The sequence below is a fragment of the Miniopterus schreibersii genome, assembly GCF_964146895.1.
Source record: "Miniopterus schreibersii genome assembly, chromosome: X".
Classification (NCBI taxonomy): Eukaryota; Metazoa; Chordata; class Mammalia; order Chiroptera; family Miniopteridae; genus Miniopterus; species Miniopterus schreibersii.
This window is the reverse complement of record NC_138104.1, coordinates 65,733,163-65,753,982: the sequence shown is the minus strand read 5'-3', so window position 1 is coordinate 65,753,982 and position 20,820 is coordinate 65,733,163. Positions and strand designations below refer to the sequence as shown.

General features: G+C 45.0%; 1 protein-coding gene across 6 annotated transcripts in view; it reads left to right on the top strand.

Annotated features, from left to right (window-relative positions):
• The first annotated feature begins 4,523 nt into the window (after positions 1-4,523).
• The window catches only part of CD99L2 (CD99 molecule like 2), a 149,695-nt gene continuing 133,398 nt past the window's right edge, over positions 4,524-20,820 (top strand). For 4 of the 6 annotated variants that reach the window (XM_081126191.1, XM_081126186.1, XM_081126189.1 and 1 more), the window contains exon 1: positions 4,681-4,845. In XM_081126191.1, the coding sequence (XP_080982317.1) occupies positions 4,779-4,845 (67 nt within the window). In that variant the 5' untranslated portion in view covers positions 4,681-4,778. Of the gene's footprint in view, positions 4,846-20,820 lie in introns of all 6 variants that reach the window. The other 2 variants (XM_081126188.1, XM_081126190.1) reach the window with 2 other exon arrangements.

The window sequence follows — 20,820 nt, the reverse complement described above, 5'->3', positions numbered from 1 at the left end:
CCCATCTGCATGGTGAACTATTACTTTTCCTTAAGTCAGCAGCTTAACACTGGTCATCCAACTGGGAGGGGCCCCACAGTGCCCCGTGTTCCCCTCTCTAGCTACCTGTGTCACATGGAGTTTTAATTGCTTGTCATCTGTCTCTTCCCCATAGGGCACCTTGGATTTGCTTTCCTCCCTGTCCTGAGAACTAGTCCAGACCCCCACACCCACCACTTCCTTTCATGGACACTGCTACCCCTACCACATATGTACTCTGAACCTAAACCCTTTTCTTCAGTCCCAAAGATCCCAGCCTCTCCTTGCTAGATGATGCCAGTAGCTACTACTGTGGACCACTTTCCCTGTTCCTCACTTTCCCTGTCACTTTACTGCTTAATGCTTAAAACCTTTTAGTGGCTTCCCTTTGTTATCAGGATCAAATCTTTGCTCATTAGTATGGCATTCAAGACTCTGCCTGACCTGGCCTTACCATAACATCCAAGGGAGAAGAGAATAACTCTGTGGAGAGGCAGAGGAGACTGAGAGATAATTTCCTTACAATTCAAAAAATATGAAAGGAAACGTTGTTTTTGAATCTATTTTCAGGGCTTCTGTTTACATATGGGTATGTTAAAAAAATTCCTATGTTTCAGGGTCCTGGGTGGGCTGAATATTGCTGGTGTATGCAGTGATTCCCAGACTTGTGAATTTTACTAGTAAGTAGATTTCTTTCTTTCTTTTTCCTTTCTTTCTTTCTTTCTCCTTTCTTTCTTCTTTCTTTCTTTCTTTCTTTCTTTCTTTCTTTCTTTCTTTCTTTCTTTCTTTCTTTCTTTCTTTCTTCTTTCAGGACTGGTAGGGTTGCCAACTTTCTATTTTGCAAAGTAAGCACATTAAACAAAACACTACCATCTTTTTATGAAATAAATGGACTTTTGTATACTAAAAAAGCCCATAATTTCAGAATAAAGGTCAGTATTCTAGCTTTATAGGGGAAAACTTGCCACAACAACCTCATTTTTCTTATTTTGTCTGGGACTGGTAAAGACCTGCTGATGTCTGATGTCAGGAATTTGGGGAACTTTTGTAGCCTGTGGTGCTCTCCTTTCCCTCCAATGGTCACTTGAATTCCCCTTGATATGCATGGAGTCTTTGGAGTGTGGTGGGAAGGGGAAGTGTTTCTCCCTTTCCCATCCCTAAGATGCAGAGGCCCACAAACTAGTTTTCTTAAGAAGGATTAGGGCCCAAGGCTGTGGACGAAGAGAGGAAGCTGGTGGAAGGGCTGTTGAAACCATGAGCTGAGCTGCCGTGGATCCCAGGGGTCTTTGTCGCTGCCTTTGCCCTAACATGGACTCCCTATCCATTCTGGCATCCCAAAGATCAATTGGAGGGGAGGTTAGCAGGAAATGGCACTCCTGACATAGACAGTGGTCCTCTCAAGATGGGCTCCTTCCACAGTGGTGGGGGTGGTGGTAAGGCCTTTCCAATTCCCTGGTGGGCAGATGCTATGAGGTGGGAGTGATTTTGACCATGGATGAAGGAAGCCTCCTTGGGGGACTTTGCAAGGAGGAGTCTGTGGCACTTGGGAGCGAGACAGGAACTCTGCACTAGTGATTGTGAGATAATAGCTGTTTTGGCATTTCGAACACATCTTCCCAAGGCTATGGTATGTAATGAGGTGGGGGGCAGAAGGGTGGGCAGTGGTGGAATACCAGGCTAACCCTCAGAAGTCTACTTAGCTCAGATACGTAGAAGTTCTCCTGCTCCATCTATGTCTCTCTTGTACTCCCAGACTTGCCTGGTGGCCATTTGTCCATGGCATACTTATCTGCCAGTGTCAGAGCTGAGGAAAGGAGGGCTTTTTAGGAGAGGAGTTTGTCAGACCAAATGTTTTTCCAGTTTGTGACAATTTTCAGGATATGAGAAGTTCAGGAAGGTGCAAGGAGTAGCAAGAGGGTGGGGACAAGGCAGGCTAGGCCAGGAGTTGGTCCCAGCCCCCATGTTCAGGGGCAGTGGGGAATGTATGTGTGTGTGTCCAGGGGCAGGCACAGAATCACAGTTGCTAAGTGTAGAATTTTCTGTTTGGAAATCAACTCCATGTTCAATTTCGATTCAGCAGGATAGCCACTATCTGGCTGAGAGAATTACCAAGTTCTAGGATGGTTGTCAGTCTGGCAGGCTCAGGACCTAGATGTCATCAGCCCTTTCAGACTCACACTAACCTAACTTATATGAGACTGCGAGACTAGCCAGACCCCAGATGAGTCATTTTACATAGGGAGAGTTATCTGGTAGGATAACTGACCTCAAACATTTGCAATATTTTGATTAATTACATTTTTTGAGTATGTGTCTTTTGGCACATGGTAAGCATTACCCTTTTCTGTTGGTTCTTATTTCTGTGTGATCCCATGTTCTGGTAGAGCACACTCTTTAGGTCTCATACCATCACCTATTAATATTCTTCCTTGCCAGAGTTCAAGCTGCTAGAACAGAGGCCAGCAAACTATCTCTGTAAAAATCTAGGTAGTAACTATATTAGGCTTTGTGGGCTCCATGATCTCTGTAACAACAACTCAGCTCTGCTGTGGTAGTACAGAGATAGCCATCAACAATACAGAAATTAATGGGTGTGGCTGTGTGCCCACAAACTTCATGGACCCTAACATTTGAATTTCCTATAACTCCTCCATGTCACAAAATAACCTTCTTTTGATTTTTTTCAACCTTTTAAAAACACAAAAACTACTCTTAGATCGCAGGCCATGCAGAGAGACAGGTGGGCTGGATTTGGCCAGTGGGTTGTAGTGTGCCAACTACGCCTGAGCTAGAAGATAGTTTTACTGTGTTATACCATGGCTAGTGCTCTGCTGGTGGGATTTAGGTGTCTGCACTACACATGTACCAGTTAGAACTCCTGGTGGGTGTGACTGTCCAGGGCATGTTGACTGAGATGGCCTCAACTAAGGCTGCATTTTCCTCACCTCCTCAGTGTAGTTCATCCACTTTCCACCATGCCAATTAGTTCTTAGCACAACCTTATTGAGTCCAGCCAGGATTTCAACCCTGCTTGGTTCTAAAGTACGTGTTCTTAGGCATTCACCCACTGGGCTTCCTACTGATCCCCTTGTGCCTTTTGACACTATGGGACTGAAGCTGATTAACTCCCCAACCTCAAGAAACCCCCAATTTGCTCCTTTCCCCTCATTAATCATTGAGGTGATACATGAAGTTGTGAGGAATTAAAAAATAAGAGTAAAATACCTGGAATATGACATGTATATAGTATGTGTTCTATAAATACTAGCCATTTCTATTCATTCTCTGGCTAGTGAGACAGAATAAGTTAAGCACTGCCCTGAAAATCCAAACAGCCATTTCCTATATGTTTTATTTTTCCAGCCCCAGGGTTCAGAGCAATGGATGGAAGTTACAGGCTCCATTTCAAGGAGATCCTTGCTCCCCACTATAGCTCAGAGTGTGGTGGAGGCACTGGTAATGAGGGGGTGTCTCTGGAGGGTTGGGCCCGGTGGGGGGCACAGGAAACCTGCCAAGGGACACTGGATGGATGTGGTAGTAGCTGCCCTCTAAGGAGAATGTGGCCCAGTGCAGCCAGTGTAGAATAATGGTAGGGATAGGCTCCATGCTCCTGCTCTATCACTCAAAAGCTGGCTGTAGGGGGAGCCCTTCTTGAAGGAGTTCACATCAAAGGCTGGAATGGGCACTTTGCTCTTCAGGGCAGTGTCAGAATCAGATTTCGCCCAGTGTGGGAGATGGACTCCGTTTGCAGGGATTCATGGGAAAGGACTGCATTATGTTGTCTATCAGTGAGCACGTTTACAGATCAGCTATACAGATGTGAACTTGCGTTATCAGCACATTCATCAACGTTTCTGGAGAGCTAACCCTGTGCCTACCCCCTCGTCCCCTGGGCCCGCGGCGGTCCAGCTTAGACCATCCCCACCTCTTCCCTCTGACCTGCCCAGGTGCCCGACTTCGGGCTTGTTTCGAGTCGAGTCACTGTTTGCTAGCCGCGGCCAGCTATACAAATGGCCCTTTTTGTTAATCTCTGGACGGGATTCCACTACAGTTTCTTGCAGGGATCAGCGAGTGGGTGGGCAGCCTGCGGTTCTGAAAAACTAAGCTCGGCCACAGCGACTCAGGCTAGAGAGCGGGTACTGTCCCGGAGCACAGCTGGAGGCGCCTCTAGGGCAGAGCCTTTTACCCTGATGACACCAAGGTCAGAAGGGGAAGACCCATCAGGCAGACAGCTCCTGGCAAGTGAGCCTCCCAGGGTCCAGATACGGCCCCGGAGTCTGGCGCACTGGGTGGAAATCACCGCTCACTCTCACCTCCTGTGCCTCTGGCTGCTCTGTCACTGTGGGCTTACTGCTCCGGGCCCGCAGGGTCCACCTCTGAAACGCATCTCTAGGACCCAGGTGAGAAGGGGCCTGTGGGCCGCGGGCTAGTGCTGGCCCCAGAACCAACCCAGACAGCTCCACCCGCTGGGAGTCCTCTGGCCCCGCCCCTTGCGCTCCAGCCCCACCCCCAAGACTGCAGGCTCACCCAGCCCCTCGAGCCTCTGGCTCAAAGCCTCCCCACCTCACCTAACCTAAGCCCGGGCGCCACTGGCGTCACCTCTCTTGCGTGCCCCTTTCTGCCCGGCTTTGGGCGTGTCCTGCAGTCGTGGCAAGGCTCCTCCTCCTGCTGCTCCTCTTTCCCCATTCCATTTGGACCTACTCCTAGGGTGCTTTCGCGCAAACTGTTCTCCTCTGGGTCCCCTCCTTCCGCTCCTAGCAATGGTGGCCTGGCGCTCGGGGTTCCTCTTCTGCCTCACTTTCTCCTTGGCCACTCTGGTCCAGAGAGGTAAGGTGAGCGGGGTGCAAGCGGGTACCACCCTCCCGGGGGCGCGGGGGTGGGGGCTCGGCGCTCTTGCGGCCCAGTGTTGCGCCTGAGCGGCCCGGTGCCCGCCCCACAAGCCTGCGTCTGACACAGTTGGCTGGCAGGGGGGCGGGGGAGGGGTGAGCCTGAGCCCTGAGCCCTGAGCCCTGAGCCCTGAGCCCTGAGCCCACTGGGGGCTGACCCTGTCGCGATCCACATGGCGGGAGAGGAGGCACTGGGACCCCTTCTGGTGCTGGGCTGGAAACAACGGGATAGTACCCCTTAAAATCCTGAACAAGGTGTCACCACGGGTGACAACAGCTGTCCCCAGGAGATTGCCTTTGGGAAACCTTGAAGAGAGCACTCATTCCCTCTAGCGGGGCTTCCCAAAATATGTTTTCAGGCCACCTGCGACAGAAGCACCCGGCAAATTTCCTGGGCACATTCTTATCCCCTTTGTCAGGATCTCTGCGGGGACGGCGATGTATAGGTCTAACCAACTCCCCAGGTTCATCTCGTGATTGCCCCAGTTTTTGAGCCATTGGTGATATTTTGCCAAAGATGAGTAGAGAGAAATTCCTTCGAATCAAGGGAGCAAGGCTCTTAGATACTAGCTACTCAAAGTGTGGTCCAGAACCCGTGCACCCCACCTGGGACTTGTTAGGAATGCAGTATCTCCAGACCCCCGCCTCTCACCTGCTGAGTCAGATTCTTCATTTTAATTGGATCCCTAGGTAATTTGCATTCACGTTTGAGAAACATCTTAGAATAAATTCAGTCTGTGGTTAAAAATAGAGTCTCCCACTGTACTGGCAGAATCTTCTCACAATTATTCATATCCCATCCCCACATCAAAAAAAGGGGGTTTAAGGAAAATACTGCAATTGAGCACAGAATTGTGCTCTGAGCTTCCTGACAACGAAGGCAAATTCAGCTAATGAAAAACAAATGAGCTCAGCAAAAATAAAACTGTCCTAGTACTCACTTCTTGGTAGATTTATGTTACATTTAAGGAGCACTGGAAAACAGTAGACAGTGCTAGTCAAAGCAGTTTTGCAAAAGATGCAGAAATGTTTCTCATGTGGGCAGCCCTCCTGGAGTTGGTGCAACATTCTACAAAGGTGCCAGGCTCTGTTCTAGACACTGGTGGTGCAGCAATTGAACAGAAAGGAGGCTGTCCTAATGGAGCTGATATCTTTGTGGGGGGTGAAAACAAGTACAAACGTGGCAATCTATATAGTATATTGTTAGTGCCTTGAAGAAAAATAAAGTAAGTTACAAGGTTGTGGAATTTTCTGTTGTATTTCCTTTGTTGTTGTTTTTGTTTTGTTTTTAATTCTCACCCAAGGATATTTTTCCATTGCTTTTCAGAGAGTGTAAGGGGAAGAGGAAAGAGAGAGAGAGAGAAAGAGAGAGAGAGAGAGAGAAAGGAGAGAGAGAGAAAGAAACATTGATGTGAGAGAGACATGGATTGGTTGCCTCCCGGTCACGCACCGACTGGGGCTGGGGAATGAACCTGCATCTGAGGTACGTGCCCTTGCCGGGAAGGTAACCCAGGACCCTTCAGTCTGCAGGCCGATGCTCTAACCACTGAGCAAAATCCGCTAGGGCTGCTTTATTTCCTTTTGAGGTTAAAATTTTAATTTTATGTATGATGCATTTGTGGGAAAAAGTATAATCATTTAATTGACTTGCATCTAATGATGTGGGAAATTTGAATGTGGAAGCACAAAAACGCTAGAAAAATGATACTCCTTTCAATGCTATCTTCTGAAAGTTTGCAACATGGTATGCACATTGAGAAGGTGAGGAATATAAATGACCAAGTTTCATTTTTTTGTGATAATGTGTTACACTAAGTGGTTTAGGAGGTGGTGGAGGAAACCAAACCGGTGAGACCATTTTACAGATGAGTAAATGGAGGCACAGAAAGTTGAATAACTTGCCTCATGTGGCAAAGCTACAATTTCATCCTGGGCTTGTCTGATTCCACAGTCCTGGAGGCTGCCCTCCTCCTACTGCTTACTGGCCAAGTGGCCTTTGTAAAGTTCTCTCAACCTTGGTCAGTTTGCCCATCTGTATAAGGCCTAACAACTCACAAAGATTTGTGGAGGGGAGCAGGCATGCATCACTCTCAGATCTGCAGCCCTGTCACCTGCTACCATCTCCAGAGTGCTTGCTGTGTGCTGAGAACTTCACATTTATTGTTTTTAATTGCTCCAACAATTTTACTGGTTATGTATTATCCCCCTCTTCCAATTGAGGGGCCCCTGGTCAAATAGCTTAAAAGAGAGAGAGCTGGGATCCCATCTACATAGAGCTGCTGCCCAGTGACTTTTTAATTTTATTTAATTTTAAATTATATTTTTAAATGATTTTTAGGTAGAGAAGAAGGGAGAGAGAGAGAGAGAGAGAGAGAAACATTGATCGGCTGCCTCCTACACACCCCTTATGGAGGATTAAGCCCCAAATCCAAGTATATGCCCTGACCGGGAATCGAACTGGCAACATTTTGGTGCACGGGACAATGCCCAACCAACTGAGATCCACTGGCCAGGGCCCTTTTTTACTTTAATTAAGAAAGCTGAACCAGAAGAAGCTTTTGCTTCAAGGTAGGGACCCAGTTGTGTTTTTTTTTCTTTTGTTTGAAATACAGTGATAATTATGGGTTTTGCATTGGTGTTTTTTTCCAGGTATGCGGGCAGTTACAGTTTTAGAGTGGCTGTGTTGAAATGAGCAAACACAAAGTAGGTGCAAACACCCACTGGCTCTTTTGGAGCTCCAAAGTGGTAGATTGGGTGGGCCTGCCCAAGAGCCACTTTATTCTGGTCCTGGTCTTCAGCAGTGAGGTGTGGCCGAGAAAGTCTGACAGGCCTCAGAAGGCACACACAACCTTGAAGCATGATTTGTGAAACCCCACCATATTTTGGCAAGTTGAGTTCCCAAGAGTTTAAAAGGGTGGTTAGCAAATCATCTCTGTTCTAATTAGAGATGGGTTTTAGTCTATTGTGTATTTTACTAGTTTGGAAAACTCTGAGGACAGGTCTGTAGCCTGTATGCACCTACAGAAATGGGAAGCTGTTCTTCTGAACAGCGGGGAGAAGCCGTGCATGTGGGTAGTAATCATTACAAGGGCTCCATTTCCCCAATGTCTTCCACACGCTAGGCCCTTAGTGCCTCACACACATCTCCTGATAATAACTGCCCTGAAAGGTTGGCACAGTGACTCCTCTCATATCCTGAGGTCTATAGGGGCTGTTTGCCTACAGCCTTGAAAATAACTGAGTGGTAACCTATCTCAGATAAAAAATGTGTGGTCAAGCAAGGTTTAGGGCTTGAATGCAGTTTTATCTGAATAACCAAAGCAGGAGGCATGAATGCAGATACTTCGAGGATTGAGGTAGGTCATAGAAATGTGAGAAGTGACCCAGAATAAGTGTGATGAGAATGCCTGCTCCCTTAACGAGAAGTAGCCCAACTGACGGAGGGTGCAGGCTTTGGAGCAAGCCTACCCAGTGCTATCACAACCTCGGGCAAGTCACTTAACTGCTCGGTTCCTTGGTTTTCTCATTTTTAAAATGGGGATAACCACACCATCTATCTCATGGGATTGTTAACAGTATTGCATGAGTGCAGTGCTTAGCAGAGCACCTGGTTCCAAGTGAACTTTCTGTTAGTATTATTATTCACATTACCTAAGACATTCCAAGCCATATTTAAAAAATGCATACCTTGGAAATATTATGCTAAGTGAAAGAAACAAGACACAAAACCCACATATTATATGATCCCACTTATATAAAATGTCCATAGTTGGCAAATCCATAGAAAGTGATAGAAAGTTAATCAGTGTTTAGGAGGGACTGAGGGGAATGGGGAGTGACTGCATAATAGGTATAGGGTTTCCTTATGGGGTGATGGAAATGTTTTGGAATTGGATAGAGGTGATGGTTACACAACCTTGTGAATGTACTAAGAACCACTGAATTATACACTTTAGAAGGGTGAGTTGTATGGTATGTGAATTACATTTGCATTAAAAAGTTCACTGTAGTCCATGCAAAACAAGTGAAGGAGGCGGCAGCATGTGACCCCTGAGTTTGAATTGGTCTTCAAGAACCCTTGGACTTGGTTGGGCAGGAGAGAAAACAGAGAAGAGTGGGCCCCAGTGCTGGTGTCACTGAGATGCCAGACAGGAATGGAGGCAGAATCCTTGTGGTCTGACTTGGGCTATAGGGTATGAACCAGATGGGCCGCAGGGCCACCTGCAGGATTGGCCAGACCTGCTTAACCCCACTTGCCTGAGTTCTGGAATTGTTCCTGGAAAGGAATATCCTGGGCAGAGGAGGGGAATCTTCCCTTTCCTGGATAGCTCAGGGTTGCCATTATAAACCCCAGACAGTAATTTTATTGGCCTGAAACTGCCTGGGGACTGTTTGCCTTTAAGCCTCATCTGTTTTGGTTTTGGCTCCTTCCTCATTATCACAGGTCATACCCGTACCCTTCATCATTTTGGACACCAGGTAACCAAAACATGTGGGATTTTTAAAAATTTATCTTTATTATTGAAAGTATTACAAATGTGTCCCTTTCTCCTTCATTGATCCCCTTCTCCCTGTATCCCTCCCCCCAGGCCTTCACCACACTATTGTCTGTGTCCATGGGTTATGCATATATGCATGTAAGTTCTTAGGTTAATCTCTCCTCACTCACCCACCCCTGCCTTCCCTCTGAGATTCGTCAGCCTGTTCCATGCTTCTATGTCTCTGAATCTATTTTGTTCATCTGTTTATTTTGTTCATTAAATTTCACATATGAGTAAGATCATATAATACTTATCTTTCTCTGACTGGCTTATTTTGCTTAGCATAATACTATCCAGGTCCCACAATTCTGTCTCAAAGGGTAAGGGATCTTTAATTTTTACAGCTGCATAGTATTCCATGGTGTAAATGCCTGAGAAGATGCTTGATATGATTTCAATCTTCTTGAACTAGTAGAAACGTGTTTTGTGTTCTAACATATGGTCTGTCTTTGAGAATGTCCCATGTGCACTTGTGGACAATGCATATTCTGCAGCTTTGGGGTGAAATGTTTTGTAAATGTCAACTAATCCCATCTGATCTAGTAGTGTATCTTGTAGAATCACTGTTTCCTAATTGATTTTTTGTCTGGAAGATCTATCCAGTAAAGTCAATGGGGTGTTAAAGTCCCCTACTATAACTGTATTGCTATTGATCTCTTCTTTCAAGTCCTCCAGAAGTTTGTTTTTTGTGTTTTGTTTTGTTTTTTCCAGCCTGTGTGAGTCTTTTGTTCTGAGGTGGGTCTCTTGTAGACAGCATTTATTTGGGTGTTGTTTTCTTATTCATTCAGCTACCCTTTGTCTTTTGATTAGAGCATTTATATTTACATTTAAGGTTATTATTAATAGGTACTTATCTATTGCCATTTTATTTCTTTATGCCTATGTTTCTCCTCTCTATTTCAACTTCTTATTACAGCATTCCCTTTAACATTTCTTGTACTGCTGGTTTGATGGTGATAAACTCTTTTAGCCTTTTTTTTTTTTTTTTGTCTGGGAAGCTCTTTATTTCACCATCTATTTTGAATGATAGCATTTCTGGATAGAATAGTCTTGGTTTCAAATCCTTGTTTTGCATTAGCTTGAATATTTCATGCCATTCCCTTCTGGCCTGTAGAGTTTCTCATAATCACCTGACAGCCTTATGTGAGCTCCTTTGCAAGTAACAGATTGCTTTTCTCTTGCTACCTTTAAGTTTCTCTCTTTGTCTTGAATTTTTGGTATTTTAATTATGATGTGTCTGGGTGTGGGCCTCTTTGGGTTCTTCTTCCTTGGGACTTTCTGTGCCTCCTGAACTTGTACGGTTTTTCCTTTACCACTTTAAGGGTGTTTTCTGGCATTATTTCTTCAAACAGGTTCTCTAACCCTTGCTTACTTTCTACATCTTCTGGTACTCCTATAATGTGAATAGTGTTATTTTTCATGTTGTCCCAAAGCTCCTTTAAACTGTCCTCCTGTTTTTTAACTGTTTTTTCTTTTTGGATCTCTGACTGAGTGATTTTTTTCTAACCTGTTTTCTAATTCTCTGATCCGGTCCTCAGCTTCCTCTAATCTGTTTATTCCTTCTGATATTTTTGTATTTTTTATTTCTACTATGTCATTCTTAATTTCCTTCATAGTTTCTTTTTCTTTGCTCATGCAGTTGAACATCCTTAAGATCGGTATTCTGAACTCCATATCTGATAGATTGCTTATCTCCTTTTCATTTAGCTCTTCTTCTGGAGAATTCTTTTGTTCTTTCATTTAGGGCTTGTTTTTTTGTCTCCCCATTTTGGCTGTCTGGTAGGATTCCCAGTCTTTTGGATGGTCTATGGTACAGGCCCATGTCAGACTGTCTGTGACTGGCCTTGAGTACCCTGTTTGAAGTTTCCTGCACTCCACAGCTTATGGTTCCCTCTGCTGGGGCTGGGTACATTTGGAATGGACCAAGATGCCTACCAAGGTCTGCTCTCCAATCCCAGGGTCCAGAACCAAATCAGGCAAAAAACCCCGAGGCTGATTGTTATTCAGTTTCTTAATGAGCCTCAGGCTGTGGAAACTCCATAGGGCAGGGCAAGAGGTTTTCCAACAGGGTGGAGCAATTGCTTCTCCCCCAGGCTAAAGCTACTTGAATGGTAAATGTCTGCCTGAGAAAGATATCCCCTGCAGTTTGGGGGAATGACTCAGCACAGGAATCAAGATGGTTGCCCTCTGAGCTCTATTCTCCAGAGCCCCCAACCCTGGATTCTCCTCACACCAGTCTAGTCCACTCTGCCCTCCTCTGCTGGAGCCCAAGTTGAGTGGCTGCCCAAAAATTTGTGCATTGGCTCTTTAAGAGGGTGCCTGCATTTCCAGCCATCTTTCCCTGGCAGACAGAAACTCCACTGCTTTTCACAGCCAGATGTTATATGGGCACCTTTTTCAGTTCTGTTGCTCTGAGCTGGGAACCCACCTTGGGGTTTAGGCCTCAGAGTTCTCAGTGGGAACCCCCGACAGCTGAGCTGTCCCTCCGGACCTTCAGCTGTTGCCTGTGGGAGCCCAGACAGCCCTCTCATGCCTCCTACTAGTCTCTATGGGGTCTCCACTTTTCCTCCTTGGTTATGAGGGTGCTCTCCAGCTCATCTTCAGTTGCACTTGATTATGCAGGTTGTTCTTTCTATATTTTAGTTGTAATTCCAGTTTGTTCCTGGGACAGTGTTAGTGTAGCTTCCACTCAATCTGCTGCCATCTTGGAATGCAAAACATGTGTGTGTTTTTTAAGCCCTCACCTGAGGATATATTTATTGATTTTTAGAGAGAGGGGAAAAGGGGAGGAGGGAGAGAGAGAGAGAAACATCAATGTGAGAGAGAAACATCCATGGGTTGCCTCCTGTACTCTCCCTGACTGGGGATCCAACCTGCAACCTAGGTATGTGCCCTCATTGCAAATCACACCCACACCCTTTTTGGTACAAGAGCACGCTCCAACCACCTGAGCCACACTGGCCAGGGTGAACATGTCTGTTTTTTGAAACAACAGCATAGAAATTACCCAAGAGTCAGCACCAACAGGTACTGAGGAAAGGCCTGAAGCTGCCTCCAGTAGAGATGACAATGATGAGGACAGTGAGCACATTTGGCTGCTTAGAGGGGAGTGTGGAGAGGAGCTAGTTTTCAGTCTTATGAGTTCAGGAAAGATACCTTCCAGGTACACTGACTTTCCTGTTCTGGGTTCTTCCCCCACCTGCTGTTGGCACTTTCCCTGCTGTGTGTCCACTCCTGCTCTGCCCTTGGCATGTGTTCTGGCATGTATTTCTTCACTGCTCTCAGTGTGCTTGGTACGCCTGGCTGCAGGGGTTCCTGCCCCCCAACCCAGACTTGGCCCTCCTTGAGGCTTGGTCATAGGTCCACTGACTAGCCAATCTTGGTTTGAATGTAAAAGCTTAAAGTCATCCTAAACCCCTACAAATGGGCAGGAAAACCTTTTATGCAGGTTCCAAATGGAGTCAGATGGGAATAATAATAATAATGTCCCCCAGAGATGTCCATGCCCTCATCTCTGGAACCTGTAACTATGTTAGCTTACATGGTAAAAGGGAATTAAGGTAGCAAGTAGAATTAAGTTAGTTCATCCTGGGTTATCCTGGCCAATTAAAGAACAGGGTCCTTTAAATATGTAAGAGGGAGGCAGTGGAGTCAGGATCAGAGCATGCTATGCAAGAAAGATTCATCTGGCCTTCGCTGGCTCTGAAAATGGAACAGAACTTGAGCCAAGGAAAGCACATGCAGCCTCTAAAAGCTGGAAAAGGCAAGGGAACAGACTCTCCTAGAGCTTCTGGAAGGAATACAGTCCTGTCCACATCTTGACTTTAGCCCAGTGAGACTGTATTTGACTTCTGATCTCCAAAACTGTAAGATAAAAAAATGTGTTGTTTTAAACCACTAAACCCATTGTATTTTGTTATAGCAGCAAGAGGAAGCTAATAGAAAAGCTGAGGGGCAGATATTAGTGTCATCTTCATTCTTTGTAAAAACTAGCTTGTGAATGTTTCTTTACATTGTTTCAATTTTGTCAATTTAAATCAATCACCAGTATGCTTTGAGTTTAGGATTTTAAAACAAATGTGCATAAAATTGGGTGGCAGTGATGATTTTGGTGCAGCATTGAACATTTAAAAGTACTTCAGAGGGCACTGGAAGGTAGCTGGATTTCTTTAGCTTGGATTTGATTTTAAACTACTTCACAAGGAGATCAGAGCCTGCCCCTCTTTCAGAGTGCACATCTGAAAGCAGTCCTGATGGCTGCTCATGAAGCGGGGTGCAGTCTGGGGCCAGCAGACAAAAGGTTTTTTTAAATTTTATTATTGATTGATTTTTTATTTTTATTTTTTTGAGAGAGAAAGAGAGTGAAACATCCATTTGTTGTTCCACTTATTTATGCATTCATTGGTTGATTCTTCTATGTGTCCTGACTAGGGATTAAACCCACAACCTTGGCATATTGGGACAATATTCTAACCAACTGAGCTATCTGGCCAGGGCAGACAAAAGGTTTCTTATTTGTCAGGGCTAGGCCTGCCCCTTTTCTGAGGAGGAGTGTGCCATCAGATGACTGCTCTCTAGAGGCAGGCCGGTGGAGAGGACCAGAGCAGGAGTGAACGGCCTGGACCTCCACTCTAGCTTCAACTAGTTTTGAGTTCTGTTTTTATTAGTTTTCTACCTAGGACTGCTCATAAGATGTCAGAGGGTTCTGCAGCTTTAAAACAAACAAAATCACGTTGAAAACTAGAGTTGAAGACTGCCATAGTTGACTCCCACAAAGAGGAGTGCCCCTGCTCAGTGAACACCTGTTTAAAGGAGAAGCTCAATATCTGGCTGGCATTGTGAGGTGGTTCTATTTGAGATTATTGTATTTGGGATTATTGTCTAAATTTGAGGTGGTACCCTCAGCAGGAAGCGTTGTTGCAGTGCAGAATTCATCATGACTAAAATAGTGCCAAGGCACAGATGTGGTTCATTTTGACATTCTTCTTTTTATTTTTATTGCTCCCTCAGCTGGCCCGTGAGGACTGAATTAACACAGGGCCTGCATTCCACTGTGGCCCCACCATTTGCTGTCAACATTGGTCTTATCTGATCTATGCTTTGTTGGCCTCACAGAATTGTCCGACTAGCCAATTAATTGCTAATGCAAACAGACTGTGTGCAATGTATTAGCCAAGTTAGGCTCCCTAGAGGGGACTAGAATGCAAAAGGGACCACCTGCTTCCTTGGTTCTAATGAGAATCCAGGGGCTGATGTTCACAAAAGCATTTGCTTGGCCAGAAGCAAAGTGCTCACTGAATTAGGGAGCTGGACTCAGAGTCTGAATGCGCCAGGAGCAACTCTAATTGAGTTGATTACATATCCTTTGGCTTCCTGCAGAATTTCATGGTGAATTCATTTGGCTACCCAGATCAAAAGAAAAAAGAAAAAAGCAAGAATCCAAAGTAGTGCCTAAAAAGAAACCAACAAAAACCATGTTTCATCTTTTATTTGTCAAATACAATATACCATGTGGAGTTATAGTTTGGGGCTCTCATTAATTCCCTCCCAACACTTTGCTTCCTACCTCTCCCCTGAAACTGCTCCTGGCTATGGCAGTGATATCTTCTGTATTGCTAAATCAAATCATCTGACACCTCTGATCACACCCTCCCTCTGGAAGCATTTTCTCCCTTTAGCTTCTGGGAAGCCACACTTTACTAGTCATTCCTTGCCTTTCTTACCTCCCTGACCTCAGGACTGGTGGTAGTGCCTTGGGCTTAGTCCTTGGTCAGCTTCTTTCCTTGCACTTGCTTCTCAGGTACTTTCACCAGCCTCATGGCTTTAAATGCTTGTGAGTCTTCAGTTTCTGTCCCTAACCCTGCTCTCTCTTGACCTCCAGGCACCTATACTCAACATCTCCACATGGTTGTCTCATGCCCTGCTGGTGGGTGGTTACTGAAATCCTTCAGGTTCAGTTGTTCTGAATCCTGGCCCTTACCCCAGGGTCCCTGGACCTCTCCATAGCCCAGCAACCAAACTGTTCATGCCCTGCATGAAATGTTAAATTATTTTGACTATTACCCCTGCTAATAGGCATCTCGAAAGAATCTGGTGCAAACCTGAGCTTCTGCTTTCTCCCTCCAAACCCGTTCCTCCTACCTGAGTAATTGAAAAACCCATACTGTTGGTGACTCTGGCCACTCCTCCAGGGATGGCTTTTCTTCATGCTCTACATCTGATCTGTCGCTAGACCACATGGGAGCACCCTCAGAATCATCCAGACTTCCACCTCTTTTCACCTCCTCTCTGGCTACCTCCCTTGACTGGACCACTATCCCCTTTCATTGGAGCCCTTGCAGTGTCCTCCCCATGGATGTCTCAGAGCCCACTCCTGCCCCTACAGTTGTCTCCACATAGCAGCCAGATAGTCTTTTAGAGATCTAAATCACAGTGTGTCCCTCTGCTTAGAACCCTCCAGTGGTTTCCAATTGTAATGAAAATAAAACCCAAACCCTTACCATGGCCTACAAGTCCCAACAGAATGGGGCCTCTGGTGGTGCTCTGACCTCAGCTTCCACCCCTGCCCAGGGCTACCTTGCCAGTGTTCCAATGTGCTAAGCACTCCTCTGCCTTGTGTTTGCCCTCTCCTCTGGCTAGTTCTTTCCCCAGGTAAAGTGTGTTCTCACTCTCACTTCTTCCCATATGCCCCCACCTTAGAGAGGCCAACCTTGACCACACACGGTACCTGAAATTTTACCACAAATACCCTTCTATCACCAGCCTGCCCTTATCTGGTGATATTATCTTTCTGCTTGCTTCTTTGCTTACTGTCTGTCTCCAGCACTTGACTTTGGGCTCCATGAGGGCAGGGACTTGGTTTTTGTCTGCTTTGTTACCGGTATCTTGAACAATACCTGGCACAGTCAGCGACTTGGCAGGAAAGGGATGGCAGGCTCAAAAATAGTAATTGAATATCTAGTCAAAGGGCTATTTACAAGATATGGCCAGAGTTAAGGGAGACCAACAAGGGGTGGTGAAGCCCCTTGAGTGATGAAGAAACATGTGGAGGCTTTACCACCCTGGACTTCAAAGAGGAGTGAGGGTTCCTGGAAATCAGAGTAGCTAGGGTTATAGGAGAGATTAGGAGAGGACTGGGCCCCCTGTGAAGGATGCTGCAGCAGCCTGGAGGTTTGGAGCCAGAAGAATAAATGCTGTGAGTATTCTGATTGTCCAGTCTGTTGCTTCTGCCTCCCAATGGCTAAACCCTTGGGTCCTAAAATACATACCCAGGAGCCCTGGGGCACTGCAGGAGTCACAGTGGCTGCAAACTCATTGTGGTGCCACGGATCTTTTTAATTTTTAAAGGAAAATGCAGTGATGTATGTCAGATACCAAGTAGACTACTACCATTGATTGGAACAAACTCCTTTTTTAAAAAAATATGTGTTTTTATTGACTTTAGAGAGAAAGGAAAAGAGAGAGAGATAGAAACTTTGAGAGAGAAACATCAACATCCTGCATGCCCCCTGCCAAGGACCGAGCCTGCAACCCAGGCATGTGCCCTGAACAGGAATCGAACCAGTGACTTCTTGGTACATGGGTCAACACTCAACCACTGAGACACACTGGCCAGGCTGGTAAAAAAAAAAACCTGAGACAGTAAGGCAATCTATGGTCTCAACCCAACTGGAAGTCAGAGAGCAAGGGAAGTTGTTGATATGATCCATTCTCATCAGTAAGTCCAGTGCTCAGTATGTATCTGCTAATGTATGAATGAGCTGGGAACAGTGTGGGTCACTCTGGGCAGAACAGAGCAGAATAAAGCTTGCACCTGCCCTCAAGGAGCTTCCAGTCTAGACAGACCTGGAAGCAACTATATATAGTAACTGTCCCTTGTGTCACAAAAGAGGCACCAGGATTACATTGCTGCTGCAATGCTGTCTGCCTAAAAGACCCTCAATCCCTTTAATCCCATGTTGAAAGTTGTTCCTTTCATCTATTGCTGCTTGATCAACCATGGTAAACTAAGTAGCTTAAAACAAGTGTTTAATTATGCTCTTAGATTGTGTGGGTTGAGAATTCAGAGGAACACAGCAGGGACATCTCACTGGCTTTACAACATCTAGGGCCTCAGCTAGGAAGATTCAAATGGCTGGGGGATAGATTCATCTGGAGGCTTTTTCACTCACATGTCATAAAGCCTGGGCTCAGCTGGCACTATTGACACATGGCCTTTCCCTGTGATTTGGGCTTCATTACAGCATGGTGTTCTAACTTCTTCATGCTCCTCTTAAGGCTCTAAACATGAGTATTCCAGTAGATAATGAAGAAACCTCATGTGTTGTTGTGTGTGTTTTTCAGTTTAAAAAAATTGTGGTAAAAAACAAAATTTACCCTTTTAATCATTTTAATGGCAACTCAGTACATTTTACAGTATTAAGTACATTCACAATATTGTACAACCATCACCACTATATAGTTTTGGAATATTTTCATCACCCCAAACAGACACCCTATACCCATGAAGCAGCCACTCTGTTTCCTCCTTCTGCAGCCCCTGGCAACCACTAATCTGCTTTCTGTCTCTACAGATTTGCCTGTTCTAGAAATTTTACATAAATGGAATCATACAATATGTGACTTTTTGTGTCTGGCTTCTTTCACCTAGCATCATGCTTTCAAGGTTCATCCATGTTATTGCATGGATCAGTGCTTCATTCCTTCTTAAGGTTGAATATTATATAGTTATATGTCACACTTTGCTTGTCTATATCAGCTGATAGACATTTGAAACTACCCTTTGGCTTTTGTACATAGTACTACTATGAACATTTGTGCACAAGTCTTTGTTTGAACACCTGTTTCCAGTTCTGTGGGGTGTATATACCTAGTACATTGCCTTTTATGACCTAGCCTCAGAAGTCATGCAGCATTACTTTCACTGCATTCTATAGGCTGAGCCACTTAAGGATAGTCCAGATTCAAGCTGAGAACATATATCCCACCTCACAATGGAAGAGTGTCAAAGAATTTTTGGCCATGATTTAAAACTGGCACACCAATCCACTGAGATTTCAAGGTCCAGATAAAATGGTGCCTCATCTATGGAAGTATTAACTGCTGCAGCTCTATTATGATGCATACTTCTCTGACTTTTCTGGTTCTTTATGAAATAATCACCATTGTGCATGTTTGCTATTGTACTGGTTTATAGCCTAGCTCCATGCCCACTTCTCTTGATACCTAACTGCTGTCATCAGCTGTAGAGTTTTATCTCCAGTGAAGATTGGAGATAAAATTGGCCCTGATGGTCCTTCTAGCACTGATGTTATATGAGCTTGATCTGGCCTTTATTCACACAGACTTTCTCCATGGGAGCAGCCCTACTCCGGAGAGCATAGTGCCCAGCACACAGCTCCCTTGGAGGTACTTGTAGAGTGTGGATCTCAAGGGCAGCCTGAGGATTTACCTTTCTCTACCTCCAACTCTTTCTACTTGCAGAAAAGTCATGAGGGTTGAGCTTTATCGCCCCCCCCCCCCCCCGATAGAAGCTGTTGAGCAGTTTCTCAAGCATGACACTATTGGCATTTGGGGCTAGATGATTTGTCAGTTTGAGACCCTCTGCTGTAGAGACAGACATATTCTTTGTAATTCCACTCTCCATTTTCAGTATTCCTCATGAGTCACTAAAGTTTTCTGTTATTGTCACATTGCCTCAGGATAGACCTGTTGGAGAAAATTAGATCACAGACAACCTTTGTGAATTGGTAGCAGCTCCAATTAACTCTAGGAGTACACGCTAGGCTCCTTGGTGAGTTTTGAGCTCATCCTAGTTACACCAGGCACATTGCCAATCTCTTTAAAGAGTTATCCTCTGCATAGATTTCCACAGATGGGTACCCCCTTTATTTTGTGTTGATCTTTTTAGTTTCAATTTTAGACAGTGACCTTGTCTTTTTAAATGTTTTATGATTTTCTGAGAACTGGTGAAAAAGAATAAACAGAAAACTGAGCCAGAGGCTTGACCAGGCAGTTCATACAAGAAGAAATCAAATTGGACAACAAACATGAAAAGATGCTCAACCTCATTAGTAATTGGAGAGCTGCAAATTAAGCTATAATAAGATAAAATTACATATCCTCCAGTAGGCTAAAAATTATAATAAAGTCTGAAAGTACCAGGTGTTTACATGGCTACAAGAGTAATATGTGCTCTTTGTAGTAAACTTGGAAACTGTAGAAAAGTGTAGAGAAAATGCAAACTCATAACCCAGGGTTAACCACTGTTAACTATTGGAATACAGTATTTCAATACTTTTTTTCTCTGAAGAAATATATACTTTCCATTATTGGTGTTGAACTGTATGTTAGACATGAGCAGAGCAAGGATGATGGACCAGGTACAGAAACAGAATAGGGCAGAAAGCCCCAGGTGCCTAGCAAGGGGAAAACTGGGAAAACAAGAACCTCACCCCCAGGGTAACTTATCCTCCCTTAGCATATTGCTAGTCTTTCAGTTCAGACCGCCCCCCCCCCCCACACACACACCTTTTCCTCCCTAAAGATAACATCTAGGCCTCCGTTGTATTTCAGCTCTAGGCCCAGAAAAGCAGCAAAACCAAACAAGTGATGCCATGGCTGCCTCAGAACCAGATACGTTTATTAATGACCCCCTTCCCTGGCACCAACCAATTAGTGGAGACCTCGTCCTTGAAAGAGCACACCTGGAAAGCTGATGAATATTATATTAAGACACTCCCCTGAGACCTCCCCTAAGATTTCCACCTGCTAGAGAGAGATAAATGACCCAGAACAAAGGTCCAGGTGCACGCTCCCTACTAGAAGAGTATGCCAGCTCCGTTCCCTTCCCCCTTCTTCCCTCCAAGGAACCCCATGAGATTTGCAACCAGGGGAGCAATGGGCAGTGGAAGCTCATCCCTGGCTAACCTCCTGAACCTGTCTCCAAGGCCCCCTTCTCTTTTTTTTTTTTTTTTTTTTGAGTTCTCAGTGAGCCAGAGCAGCCCAGCCTAGGCTCTCCTGTTGCTTCTTCTATGCTCTTCCTTGTTTCACTGTCTTAAGTATGTTTTTGCTGCCATCATGGACCCAAAACCCTTTGGCTCAGTGCTGTGTAGCCTTTCCCTTTGGATATCTCCATCCCCTACCCCCCATTTCCTTTCCTTAAATAAATTCATTTTTCTTTATATACTGTCTGAGATGGCTATTTAGCCTGCCTGTGCACCACTGACTTTAACCTTTCACTGTATATATAGCTTTTCCCCTTTTTTGGTGTGAAATATAACATAAATACAGAAAAGTGTGCAAGACCTTTTATGAATAAGCGTAAAGTGAAAGTCTGTGTTATCACCAATCAGGGTGGGAAACAGAATGTTGAC